This window comes from Hypanus sabinus, chromosome 1 (genome assembly GCF_030144855.1).
Source record: "Hypanus sabinus isolate sHypSab1 chromosome 1, sHypSab1.hap1, whole genome shotgun sequence".
NCBI lineage: Eukaryota > Metazoa > Chordata > Chondrichthyes > Myliobatiformes > Dasyatidae > Hypanus > Hypanus sabinus.
The window spans coordinates 91,746,649-91,761,137 of NC_082706.1; the positions used below are offsets into that span (position 1 = coordinate 91,746,649).

At 45.5% G+C, this 14,489-nt stretch overlaps 1 protein-coding gene across 10 annotated transcripts in view; it reads right to left on the bottom strand.

The window, feature by feature from the left end:
• ubr5 (ubiquitin protein ligase E3 component n-recognin 5) overlaps window positions 1–14,489 on the bottom strand; it is a 186,750-nt gene that overhangs the window by 113,134 nt on the left and 59,127 nt on the right. For all 10 annotated transcript variants that reach the window (XM_059972068.1, XM_059972101.1, XM_059972059.1 and 7 more), the window contains 4 exons: window positions 8,592–8,709; window positions 8,102–8,286; window positions 6,387–6,496; window positions 5,204–5,316 (listed from right to left, as the gene is read on the bottom strand). In XM_059972068.1, the coding sequence (XP_059828051.1) occupies window positions 5,204–5,316; window positions 6,387–6,496; window positions 8,102–8,286; window positions 8,592–8,709 (526 nt within the window). The remainder of the gene's footprint in view (window positions 1–5,203; window positions 5,317–6,386; window positions 6,497–8,101; window positions 8,287–8,591; window positions 8,710–14,489) is intronic.

The following is a 14,489-nucleotide window of genomic DNA, read 5'->3' on the forward strand; positions in this document are numbered from 1 at the left end:
ACATAAGTTAACAACAGTGTAATCCAAGTGCAAAACTCCCAATCATTGCCATTTATGTTGTTCTATTTAAAGACTAAGTAAATGCAAATACAGCAAGTTACCCTATCTGCTTGACTTGTCATAGAAAACTAGGATTAGTGATATTTTCTGATATATACTGTGCAAAACAAGCCTTCTGGTCAGAATAGGAATAATTCCAAATATGAATCCCATTCCTATACCATCAATTTCTAAAAGGCACTTTTCCAGACAGTCCATAATCTCTCTCATCAAGTTTCCCTGTTACTCCTACCCATCATCTTGCTATATTATTTTCAATCACTTATGGTCTGAAATTGGAACTAAAAGGGTAGATCGAAAAACCTAAGAAATCTAGAGCAAGATCTGGCCCACATAAAAAAGTCAAAAATCTCAACTGAAATATTTCCAGAAAATTTTAATTACTCTAATACAGCAAGATGACATTGGAAATAAAACTACAGTACTTTGCAAGTAATAACATTAAAATGCTAGATTCTTCAGTTTCATAATCCTTACATGGCTTAAAAATTATAATACTGTGGCGGCTCATTTCCTAGCGTATGCGAACCGACTCACAATTAGATAGCCTACGGGGGTTTGCGAGCACAGAGCTTTGGAGCCTCTTCGCCATGGGGGGCCGGTTGACAGAGGCTTAAAAGTGAGGCTGAAGTTTTCGAATAAAGTTTTTTCCTTCGACTGCAGTTACCGACTCCGTGTCGTAATTTTAGCGCTGCTTGTAGCACACCGCTACAATTGGTGACCCCGACGGTCCAAACGATTTTTGGACCAGAAATGACCAACGCCGCCTCTGTTCATGCGGTTTCGTTGAAACTGCCGGGTTTCTGGACACAGCGCCCGGACCTATGGTTCCAGCAAGCCGAAGCCCAATTCCACGTTCGCCGGATCACCTCAGAAGACACCCGCTACTACTACGTGGTGGGCTCCCTCGACCAGGACACAGCTGCCCGGGTCGCGGAGTTCGTACAGTCGCCCCCGGCAGACGGCAAGTACACGGAATTCAAAGCCCTGCTCCTCAGGACTTTCGGACTCTCACGGCGCGAGCGGGCTGCCCGTTTACTGCACCTGGATGGCTTGGGCGACAGACCTCCATCGGCTTTAATGAATGAGATGTTGTCTCTGGCCGAGGGACACACAGGCCTCATGTTTGAGCAGGCATTCCTGGAGCAGCTGCCCGAGGACATACGCCTGCTGCTGTCCGACGCGGATTTCAGTGACCCCCGGAAGGTGGCAGCCCGGGCGGACTTGCTGTGGAACGCCAAAAAGGTGAGCGGGGCGTCCATCGCACAGATCTCCCAGCCACGCTCCCGGCAGCAAACCAGTCCAGGCTCGGCCGCAGAGCCCGCCAACCCCTGGCCCAATGAACACTGGTGCTTCTACCACCAGCGGTGGGGCGCAGAAGCCCGCCGTTGCTGCCCGCCCTGCAAGTTCCCGGGAAACGCCAGGGCCAGCCGCCGCTGATGGCTACGGCGGCTGGCCATCGGGATAGCCTCCTGTATGTGTGGGATAGAAGGTCGGGACGCCGGTTTTTGGTCGATACTGGGGCTGAGATCAGCGTTTTACCTCCGACAAGTTACGATACCCGCAGCAGGGCACCGGGTCCCCCCCTGAGGGCCGTGAATGGCAGCACAGTAAGGACCTATGGCACCCGTCAGGTGCAGCTACTGTTCGGCCCCAGCCAGTTCACGTGGGACTTCACACTGGCCGCCGTAGCCCAACCGCTTCTGGGTGCGGATTTTTTGCGAGCTCACAGCCTGCTGGTTGACCTGCCCAGGAAGAGACTGGTACACGCCGAGACCTTTCAGACGTTCTCCCTGGGCGCGGCCCAGTTGCCAGCCCCTCACCTCGGCTCCATCACGCTGTCCGACAACGACTTCACCAGGGTCCTGGCGGAGTTCCCATCGGTTCTGGCACCGCAGTTCACAGCAGCCATGCCCAGGCACGGCGTACAGCACCACATCCCGACACAGGGACCACCCCTCCATGCCCGTGCTCGGCGGCTTCCCCCGGACAAGCTCCGACTGGCGAAGGAGGAGTTCCAGAGAATGGAGGAATTGGGGATCATCCGGCGGTCCGACAGCCCCTGGGCTTCCCCCCTGCACATGGTGCCCAAAGCGACGGGGGGCTGGAGACCGTGCGGCGACTACCGCAGGCTGAACGAGGCTACCACACCGGACCACTACCCTGTGCCGCACATTCAGGACTTTGCGGCAAACCTGCACGGCGCCCGGATCTTCTCCAAGGTCGACCTTGTCCGAGGGTACCATCAAATCCCGATGCATCCTGACGACGTCCCCAAGACGGCTCTCATCACCCCGTTTGGCCTCTTCGAGTTCCTCCGCATGCCGTTCGGCCTGAAGAATGCCGCACAGACGTTCCAGCGGTTAATGGACGCGGTGGGACGGGACCTGGACTTCGCGTTCATCTATTTGGATGACATCCTCATAGCCAGCGGCAGTCGTCAGGAGCATCTGTCCCACCTCCGTCAACTCTGCGCCCGACTGAGTGAGTACGGTCTTACAATCAACCCTGCCAAATGCCAGTTCGGACTTGATACCATTGACTTCCTGGGCCACAGGATTACTAAAGACGGGGCAACCCCTCTGCCCGCTAAGGTAGATGCGGTCCGCCACTTCCCCCGACCCACCACGATCAAAGGCCTTCAGGAATTCGTAGGTATGGTCAATTTCTACCGCCGCTTCCTCCCTTCAGCTGCCCGGATCATGCGCCCCCTGTTCGCCCTGATGTCGGGTCCGAGCAAGGACATTACCTGGGACGAGGAGTCCGCCGCCGCTTTCGTTCAAACGAAGGAAGCTTTGGCTGACGCCGCAATGCTAGTACATCCCAGAATGGACACCCCTACCACCCTCACAGTGGACGCATCAAACACGGCAGTCGGTGGGGTGCTGGAGCAGCTCATCGCAGGTCGCTGGCAACCCCTGGCGTTTTTCAGCAAACACCTGCGGCCACCCGAGCTCAAGTACAGTGCTTTTGACCGGGAACTGTTGGCGCTCTACCTGGCAATCCGGCATTTCAGGTACTTCCTAGAAGGTCGGCCCTTCACCGCGTTCACGGACCACAAACCGCTTACCTTTGCGTTTACGAAAGCATCCGACCCCTGGTCATCCCGCCAGCAACGCCACCTGTCCTACATCTCTGAATACACAACGGATGTCCGGCACGTCTCGGGTAAGGACAATGTCGTGGCGGATGCGCTCTCTCGCCCTACCGTTCATGCCCTTTCCCAAGGGGTAGACTTTGAGGCACTGGCAGAGGCACAGCAGGTAGATGAGGAGATTCCGAGTTACAGGACTGCAGTCTCTGGTTTGCAGCTCCAGGACCTCCCCGTGGGCCCAGGTGAGAGGACCCTACTCTGTGACGTCGCCACCAGCCAGCCCCGTCCGGTCGTCCCCGCAGCCTGGCGGCGACGTGTTTTCGACTCCATTCATAACTTGGCGCATCCCTCCATCCGGACAACTGTCCGGATGGTTTCCAGCAGGTTCGTTTGGCACGGACTCCGCAAACAGGTCAGTGAATGGGCCAGGACGTGCATGCACTGCCAGACGGCCAAGGTTCAGCGGCACACCAAAGCCCCACCGCAGCAGTTCCATCCCGCCCACCGGCGTTTCGACCACATTCATGTGGATATCGTGGGCCCCCTGCCAGTGTCGCGCGGAGCGCGTTACCTCCTGACTATCGTGGACCGGTTCACAAGATGGCCAGAGGCGGTCCCGCTCACCGACACCACCTCCGAATCTTGCGCCCGAGCCCTGCTCGCCACCTGGATATCCCGCTTTGGTGTACCAGCCCACATTACCTCCGACAGAGGCGCCCAGTTCACCTCCAGCCTGTGGTCAGCTATGGCCAGCCTTTTGGGGACTCAGCTGCACCACACCACTGCCTACCACCCACAGTCGAACGGGCTAGTGGAGCATTTCCACCGTCACCTGAAGTCGGCCCTCATGGCCCGCCTGCGAGGAGCCAACTGGGCGGACGAGCTTCCCTGGGTCCTTCTCGGCATCCGCACAGCGCCCAAGGACGACCTGCACGCCTCGTCGGCCGAGTTGGTATACGGCGCGCCCCTGGCCGTCCCCGGGGAGTTCCTACCAGCCCCGAGGGGGCAAGAGGAAGAACCCGCTGCAGTCCTGGGCAGACTTCGCGAGAAGCTCGGTAACCTGGCCCCCATACCCACTTCACAGCATGGGCGGCACCCGACCTGCGTACCCAAAGACCTACGGAACTGTAAGTTTGTGTTTGTACGAAGGGGCGGGCATCGGCCACCGCTGCAGCGGCCATACGAGGGGCCGTTTACGGTGCTCCGGAACAACGGGTCCACGTTCGTGCTGGACGTTGGGGGGAAGGAGGAGGTTTTCACGGTGGACCGCCTCAAACCAGCCCATGTGGACCTGGCGCAACCGGCCGAGTTTCCGGCGCCTCGGCGCAGAGGCCGACCTCCCAAGCAGGTTCTGGCCCAGGCTGTGGACATTGGGGGGTGTATCGCCGGTTCTGGGGGGGGGTTATGTGGCGGCTCATTTCCTAGCGTATGCGAACCGACTCACAATTAGATAGCCTACGGGGGTTTGCGAGCACAGAGCTTTGGAGCCTCTTCGCCATGGGGGGCCGGTTGACAGAGGCTTAAAAGTGAGGCTGAAGTTTTCGAATAAAGTTTTTTCCTTCGACTGCAGTTACCGACTCCGTGTCGTAATTTTAGCGCTGCTTGTAGCACACCGCTACAATACCTCTATTTTTCTTTTTAAAAAACTGGCCTTGCTTCCAAGATAGTTTACTGCAGTACATTAACTTATCTTTGTGAGGCAAGGGGCGCTATGGGGAAATCTCAAGAACTGCTCTCATTCTTGATGGCAGGAAATGCCTATTTCTACTGATTGAAAGACATTTCTTAAATTAGAAGTAATGCATAAGCCATGAGTATAAATACCATAACAGTGAAATTAGCTCTCCTATCACGAGAATTGTTTAGATGGCAATACACCAATGCACATTTCTATGCAAAAGCAAATTAAAAAAAGTCTATTTCATCAAAGAAAAAATTCTCTGCTTTTTTAAAGTTATACATTTGAAGAAATTTTCCTTAACCAGAATTCGTTTCACTGAATTCACTAGTTTGTATGTACATTACACCAAATATACTTTATTTGCATACCTTCCCCACTGGCACATTTTTAACATCTTCAACAAATACCACTTCTCTAAGTGGCCACTGCTCCTCATTCACTTTTTCCTCTTCTTTGGGAGCTGGAGTAGAACGCCTGCGCTCTGAATTAGAAAAACAGGTAAGCCAGAATCCAAACAGAACCAAATGGAATTAAATTAATTAGAATTAATCTTACTTAGTTTCTTTAGTATTAACAGTAACACACATGACAGTATGAGACAGTATAAGCGTATGAAAATCTGGTTGAACGGTACCATAACAACCACGCAACGTCAGCACAACCAAGGAACTGATCAGTGATTACAGGAGGCAACCAGAGGTCCATGAGCCAGTCCTCATTAGGGGACAGAAGGTGAAGTGGGTCAGAGCTTTAAATTCCTTGGTGCTATCATTTCAAAGGATCTCTCTTGGGACCAGCATGTAAATACCATTACAAAGGAGCACCTCTATCTTCCTAGAGGTTTCCACAGATTCGGCATGTCATCTAAAACTCTGACAAACTTCAATGGATGTACAGTGAAGAGTATCCTGTTTGGTTGCATCGTGGCCTAGCATGGAAATACCAATGCCCAGGAAAAGAAAACCTACAAATAGTAGCAGATACAAAGTCCACCACAAGAAAAGCCCTCCCCACCATTGAGCATATTTACAAGAACTGCTGCCACAAAAAAACAGCATCCATCAAGGATGCCCCTCTATTTAGGCCACACTCTCATTTCACTAAAACCGTTGGCTTTTGGTCCAACACCAATAACTTTGGAAAGTTATTACCCTTCAGCTATCAGTATCCTGTACTAGTGTAGGGAAGCTCTCTAACCTCAACACTGAATTGATTCCACAACCAAAGGACTCACTTTCAAAGACACTATAATTCATGTTCTCAAAGTTATTTAATACTTTTTTAAAAAATTGCAGTTTGTCTTCTTCTACACATTGGTTGTTTGTTGGTCCTTGTGTGTAGTTTTTCCACTGATTCCATTGTATGCTTTGTATCTACTGCGAATGCCTACAAGATAATAAATCTTTGACTCTGAGAATCAAACTAAAGAGCACAGGAAAACATCCAGCTCATTACACTAGTAGCAACTCTTTGAAATACCAGTCCAGTTAATCCTGTGTTGCTCATCTTAACAACTTCAAAATGAAGACTACAAAATCTCAGAATACTTACTATAAGGCAGTGATGCACTACTAGCAATAGAGGATGCATCACTGCAAGTGGAAGCAGGTGACGGTGGTGGCCCCATCTCAGTCTTCACTGGCTCTTGTTTGCTTTCTGTCCTATACCAGAAAAATGGCAGCATTTCAGGGAACAAAAGTGCAGAATATTTCACCTTAGAATTATACCAAAAGGCAGAGTTGCTCTGGACATTATAAATCAGCCAATACAGGAAATTTGCTGAGAAAATTATTTAAAATGTTTATTTCCTGTTTTGCTTCTCAAAGAACTCTACCTAAAAACTCAGCATAAAAAAAGCTATTCAGCCAGATGTTTCTCTGGTTTCATATAGGACCTATCCAGATAGATCCACTGCATGGCACCAACCAACATTCCTCACCAAAAATCTAGCAAAACTGTTTCATCTGCAGTCCAACACCCAACTATTATAGGTTATAATAGAATGGATCAATTGGAATGCAATCCAAACCCAAACCAATTGCAGCATACAGGTTTCTTCTTCTGTTACTTTTGAAAATGACTATTAAATGTCCTGTTCTTTGATCCTGTTGTCAATGGGACTAGTTTTCAGAAATATCCTTTTTGTGATCCCCTCAATAACCTCTTCTATTCTAAGGAGAGCAACCCGCTCCTTCCTCCAGTCCATCTACATTAAGTCTTTCATCTCCAGAAATATTTAGTTGGTTAAAATCCTCTATCCTTTGCACTTCACATTTTTCTAGCACAGAACTAAACAAAAATACCCCAGCTCAAGCCAAACCTATATTTGCAGGCTCACTGCAATTTTCTTGTTCTTGTATTTTAACCTGTATACAGAGCTCAGAATATAGGAGGTTTTATAGCCATTTTCTTAATCTGTCCTGTACTTGCAATAAACCTTGCTTATATACACCCAGTTTGGTTTATGACTCCTTTTTAGAATTGAGCTCGCTGTATTGCTGCTTTGCATTCCCCTACCAAATATAAAATGTTGCATTTCTCACCATTCAAAATTGTCTGTCATCACTCTGCCCATTCCACCAGCTTGTTTCTATTTTATTTGTTATAAACTTCTTACAGAAGTTTATAACTTGTTCTGTACTACAAACTGCCAAGATGCATGTCAACTGCAAATCTCGAAATTGTCTTCAGAATGCGCAAGTGATTAACATCCTAATCAGAGCCTGTGGAAATCAACTGTATAATTCCCCTCAAGTCAAAATTCAACTCCACTTGACTACTGTTTCCTGCAACTTAGCTAATTTCCTTTACTACAAATCCACTATTACAGGGCTTTTCAAGCTTATTATGTGCACTTAAACATTTGAAAGTTCATATATCACATGATTTATCTTTAACAAATACATGCTAGTGTCCTTTTTTCAATGCACACTTCAAAGTAAATGCTAATTCAGTCACTAATTATTCTTAGAATGTACCCAAATATAGAGGTTAAACTGCCTGGTTTTAAGTTAAGAATTACCACCTTTTTAAACATATTTATAATGCTAGAACATTATTCTTGCTTCTCACTGAAGGAATAACAGAAGTGATTGTTTACTTCAGATCATGAAATTGTTAAGAATAAATTTTCAGCCAATTTATACAATGCATAACAATAGGTCAATTTGCATTAAGTGCTTCATAAAGATGGAGGATACATATTAAGCTACTATATTCAATGTGAGACATCAAATACAAGGTGTGGGATTACATCAATGACTTACTTATTTTCAGTACTTTTGGTCAATTTTTCTAAGTTTTTCAAGCTCTCTGGTGACCGGAGCTGGAATCGACAGCTGTCATTCATGTTCCAAACAGATTCCATTAGTACACCAACTTTTGGAATGCCAGCACTAATGGAAAAAGCTACTGCTCCAGCGTGGTAAAGTGGATTATTTCTCAAACATACCTAATGGAATAAATTTACATATTTTTCATTAGGCATCCAGTTTTGATCCATTAGTTGTATCATCAAAGAGCACAAGATACAATAATGGACCTAATTTAACAATGGTCTTGAAAATTATTCCCTTTATTTGAACTCACACAAAAGCACAAGTCAAGTTTACTTGGTTGAAAGGTCTGTTTTCTTTTCCCTGAAATAAAGCTACTTCAGTTCGTACTTCTATAAAAAAATAATAATGGAAGCTCACTTTGCAGTATTGTAGGTTACTAAAGAAACAAGCATACAAAAGATGCAAAGATTTTCCTAACCTGTGTTCCAACTGTTATGTTTGGCATTGAGGAAATGCCTGCATTGGATTTTGGCTTTTTGTTTTTGGCTCTGGCCTTCTCAAGCATCTTTTTTCGCTGACTGAAAGGAATTACTCCCCTGAAGAGAAAGTCAAATGCAGTTAAAAAGCATTACTGAACTTGAAAATATTTTTAAAAACTGCAGCTAATGTACAAATATAAATCACCGAAATAAAACTGAACAGTAAGAGTGTGGTTGCAATGCATAAACTTAACCTAAACTTCAGATCTGCAAGCTTAAAACTAAATAGAAAGTAACCTGAAATAAATAATGAGCTTTCCAGGATTACCTTGCATGCTATTTACCTTTGATGAATTTGAGTAAATCTGGAATTAGTTAACTGGATAACACACACAAAATGCTAGAGGAACTCAGCAGGCCAGGCAGCATCAATGGAAAAGAGTACAGTTGATGTTTCAGGCTGAGACCCTACAGCAGGGTCTCTGCCTGAAATGTCGACAGTACCCTTTCCCATAGATGCTGCCTGGCCTGCTGAGTTCATCCAGCATTTTATGTATGTGTTGCTTGGATTTCCAGCATCAGCAGTTTTTCTCTTGTTTGCGATTAGTTAATTGGGTAACATTTGAATCAACAAGCAAAGAACTTCAGCAAAGCCATTAGCACACTGTTATTTTCATTGCAAATAAACAATTAATAAAATTGGGGCAAAGGATAGTTCTGGAGGAAGTAGTGTGAGCACCAAAGACAACTCTTGAGATACACAGATATTCTTAAGCTTGAAAAGCCAGGGCTGACGGTTAAACGAGCTCAATGAGAAGAGGTTGTTTAAGTGACCTAGTTGAGTGAGAAGGCACAGATAAGGGCAGTAAACACAAAATACTCTGCAGATGCTGGGGTCAAAGCAACAAGCACAACACGCTGGAGGAACTCAGCGGGTCGGGCAGCATCCATGGAAACGAACAGTCAACTTTTCGGGTCCAGACCCTTCATCAGGACAGATAAGAGCAGACAAGCTTTTTTTTTTGTTGTCTTTAAGCCCCTTGTCCTTAATTCAGTGCAAGCAGGATGCCAGTTAGGGCGGTGGAGTGCTCCTCTGCAAATTTAGGATATCAGGGTGCCTAACAGTCTCCCTAATGACTACATCTGTGGGAGGTGTATATGATTTTGGCTCCTGACTGACAAGGTCAAAGAAGTGGAGCTGGTGCTGGATGTACTCAGGACCACTGGGAGGCTGAAACCCTCATAGTTGAGTCTTTTACTGAGGTGGTCATACCCAAAGTGCAGGCTTCAGATAATAAATGGGTGACCACCAGTAAAAGTAAGGGCAGTAAGCAGCCAGTGTGGCCACTCCCCTCAGCAACATGTATTCCCCTTTGGATGCTGCTGGGAGTGAAAGAGCAATCAGTGCACAGCAACAGCAGCTAAGCAGGGAAAAGTAAATTCAGATAGAGTGATAGAAGTCTCAATAGTTAAGGGGACAGACAGGAGATTCTGCGTCCACGAGAGAAGCCAGGATGGTGCGTTGGCTCCCAGGTGCTTGGGTTCAGGATGCCTCAAGAGTAGCTGTAGAATATTCTCAAGAAGTAGGGCGAGCAGCCAGAAATCATGGTGCACACTGGCACCAATGACATCAGTAGAGGGGGAGAAGAGGTCCTGTGCAGTGAGTACAGGGAGTTCGGGAAGAGGCTAAAGAGCAGAACCTCCAAGGTAGTAATAGGATGATAGTACAAATGAATGAGTGGCCGAGGAACTAGTACAATGGGCAGGGGTTCATGTTCTTAGATCAATGGAAACTCTTCTGCAGCAGAGGTGACCTGTACGAGAGGGATAAGTAGTACCTGAACTGGAGGGGAACCAATAAACTGGCTGGGAGTTTCACTTGCATTACTCAGGAAGGTTTAAACTAATTTGGCAGGAGGGTGGGAATCAAGAACACCAGGCCAGAAAGTGGAGGGAGGGAGAGGAAGTTAGACGTCAGGGCCAGTAAAAACGGGCAAGAGCAAAGTAATATACAGGATAGGACAGAGTTTGAAGAGTATGTATTTTAATGCTAGCAGTATTATGGGTAAAGGTGATGAACTTAGAGCATGGATCAATATGGAACTATAGCTTTTACAAAAGCAATTGAGAGAGACAGAGAGAGAGGCAGGAATCGGTAAAAGACGAGTTGAAAGGAGTTGCACTACTAATCAGGAGCAATATCACAGCTACACTCAAAGGGGACATAATGGAGATTCGTCCACTGAGTGAACATGGGTAGAACTGAAAAATAAGGCTGCTTCACTCTGATGAGATTGTACTACAAATACCACCCCAATAACCATCAGGACGTTGAGGAACAGGTATGCAGATAGATTAGGAAATGGTGTAAAAACTATAGGGCCGTTGTCATAGGGGATTACAGCTTCACTGATATAAGTTTGAGACCCAAGTAAAAGATTTAGATGGGGCAGAATTTGTTAGGTACAGGAGGGTTTTGTAATTCAATACATAGATAGTCCAACAAGAGGAGGGGCTGTACTAGACCTGATGTTGGGTAATAAGCCTGACCAGGTGATTGACCTTTCAGTGGATGAGCAGTTAGGGAATCGTGACAACTCCTGAAATTTTAAGATAGCTACATAGATACAGATAATATGGATCTTGCTGGAGAGTATTAAATTGGAGCAGAGCAAATCACGAGAACATTAGGCAGGAACTAGGGAGAATTAGAGAACAGATGTTTTTGGTAATATGTGGAGGGTGTTTAAAGACCTGCAGAGTACAAGACAGGCATGTTCCAATCAGAAGGATGGACAAGAATGGCAAGCTAAGAGAACCTTGGATGTTGAGAGGTGACAAATTTAAGTCAACCAAAAAAAAGGGAAAATAAGTAAAGCTTAGGAAGTTAGAATTCTTGATCCTTAATGCTCTAGAATCTTATAATCCTAGAGCCCCTGAGGATTATAAAGAAGCCAGAAAAGAACAAAGGATTTAGGAAAGCAAGGAGATGCCATGAAAAACCCTTGACAAGTATGATTAAAGAGAATCCCAAAACATTCTCTACGTATATCAAAAGCAAGAAGATAACTAGGGAGAGGGTAGGGCCACTCAAGGATGAAGATGGAGGAGCATTAGCTTGAAAGCAGAGAATATGAGTGAGGTCCTTAATGAGTACTTGACATCAGTATTTATCAAAGGGAAGGACATAGAAGATAGGGAGATCAGTGCCAAGTGTATTAATATGCTATGGCATTTCAAAGTAAAGGAGGTTATGTTGGGTTTCAAAGAGCATCAAGATGCTTAGGTTCCCAGGGTCTGATGGGACATACCCCAGGTTATTGAGAGGGGCAAGAGAAGAGATTGCTGGGGACTTGACTAATAGCTTTGTGTTCTCTCTTGCCACAGGTGAGGGCTGGCAAGTAGCTAATATTATTCCATTATTCAAGAAGGGAACAAAGGATAAATCCTGGAAACCATGGACTGGCGAGTTTCACATCAATGGTAGGGAAATTACTGGAGAGAATTAAGGGTAGGATTTAAGAGCATTTAGAGAACCATGGCCTAACTAGGGAGAGTGTGCATGGCTCTGTGTGGGGCAAGTCAATCTTATTAACTGGATTGAGTTTATTGACAAGTGTGATTGAAGAAGGTAGAGATGTTGATGTTGTTTGCATGGATTTTAATAAAGGGTTTGACAAGGTCCCTCATGGGAAGCTCATCAAGAGGATTAAGATGCACAGTATCCATGGTGAATTAGCTGTATGGATTCAGAACTGGCTTGTCCATAGAAAACAGAGGGTAGTGGTCAAAAGGACTCATTTGAGCTGGAGGTCTGGAATTAGTGGTGTTCCGCAGGGGCGTGTGCTGGGAGCTCTGCTGTTGTGATGTATATAAATGACCTAGATGAAAATGTAGATGGGAGGGTTAGCAAGTTTGCAGATAATACCAAGATTAGTGTTATGGATAGTGTAGAATACTGGCAAAGAATGGAAGTAGGATTTAGATCAGTTGCAGATATGGGCAGAGAAATGGCAGATTGAGTTTAACCCAGTCAAACATGAAGGGTTGCACCTTGGCAGGTCAAATGTAAAGAGACAGTATACTGCTATGGTCAAGGTATTTTTGAGCCCAAGTTCATAGCTCCCTGAAAGTGGCTACATAGTTTGGTAGGATGGTTAAGGTGGCATATGTTATGCTTGTCTTTATCAGTCAAGGCACTGAGTTCATAAGTCAGGGAGTTATGTTGCAGCTTTATTTAGTGACACAACATGAGGCAGGTCCTTCCAGCTCTTCGCCCCAGCAACCCAAAAACCCTAATTAACCCAAACCTCATTACAGGGCAACTTATAATCACCAATTAACCTACCTCATACACCTTTGATTTGTTGGAGGAAACCAGAGCATCCTGGGAAAGCCTATGCATTCCACAGGGAGGACATACAGAGATTGCTTACAGAACAGCGCTAGAATTGAACTCCGAACTCCAGAATGCCGAGCTATGATAGTGCCATGCTAACTGCTACACTACCATGTTACCCCCCATTATAGGAAGGATGCCGAGGCTTTGATGAGGGTGCAGAAGAGATTTACCAGGATGTGGCCTGGATTAAAGGTCATGTGCTAAATAACTAGAGGTTGGACAAACTTGTGTTGTTTTCTCTGGAGCAGCGAATTTTGAGGGGAGATCTGATAGATTATGAGAGGCAAGGATAGAGAACAAAGATAGCATCTTTTTCCAGGATTGAAGTTTCTTATACCAGAGGGCATGCATTTAAGGCAAGTTTGGATGGGGGGTTGGGGGAGAGATAATTTCAAACATTGGGAAAGATTTATTTAAACACAGAGAGGTGGGTGCCTGGAAGCTCTGCATTGAGAGGTGGCAGAGGCAAATACATTAAAGACTTTTAAGAGACGTTTAGATAATCACATGGATACGAAGAAAATGGAAGAATGTGGATATTTGTAGGCAGAGGACATTAGTTAGGTTGCCCATTTGATTACTAATTGGATCAGCACAATACTGTAGGCCAAAGGGCCTGTTCCTGTGCTGCACTGAAATAGACCATTTCAACTAATTGGAAGATTTATAAACACAATAGTCCTTTTGCAATGTTATTTATCTAAACTTCAAAAATATAGACACAGAAAATGTTAGTCCTTGGAAAGAGTAGAATATTCAGTTCAGATGCAAGAGATGCATAATAGAGAACCCCTGTGTAAAAAAACATAGTGAATCACTTTAGGATCAAGTTTCCCTTTGTCAGCATGAGTAAATAATCAGCCAAGACTCCATATTAGAAGTGTTTTGCATAAAAGAGTTAATGATTGTTGAAAGGGCACATTCCCCAATATTGACCAATTATAAAAGAACAACTCTCTGCTAGAAGATGTTTTCAGATAAAGGTGTTCAGATAATCAGAAACCTCAGCCTACTGGCAAGCTCGCTGATATGTGTCATTGGTTCAAAAAATTGGTTCTATGAATGTATTTTAATTGATTAAAAAGTTTGCTGTGGGAGGACTGAAATAACTATTCAAACGTAAATGACCAACCAACAGTAGAGAATTTGTCTCACTGGGAAGTCTTGCCAAAAAGGTGGGAAATATTATTTAACAGATAAATTCAGCAGAGGTTGGGATACAAATTAGAATAGGCAATGGGAAACTCTGGGACTTTTTATGAAATGTATTTCAATTCTTACAGCTGTGACTAAAAGAGAAAAATGGTCTTATTGGTTTTGTCAATTTAAACAGCAGTTAGATGGGGTTCTGCAAGTTTACTGCATTATGGTCTGTTTGGACTCCTGGAGACCACCAAATCTGGAAAGAAAACCTCCCCAAAGGAACAGATCAGATTTTTTTTTGAGCAAAATGAGCAAAAAAGATCTTTCTTGGCTGATTAGATGAAGGCAGGTA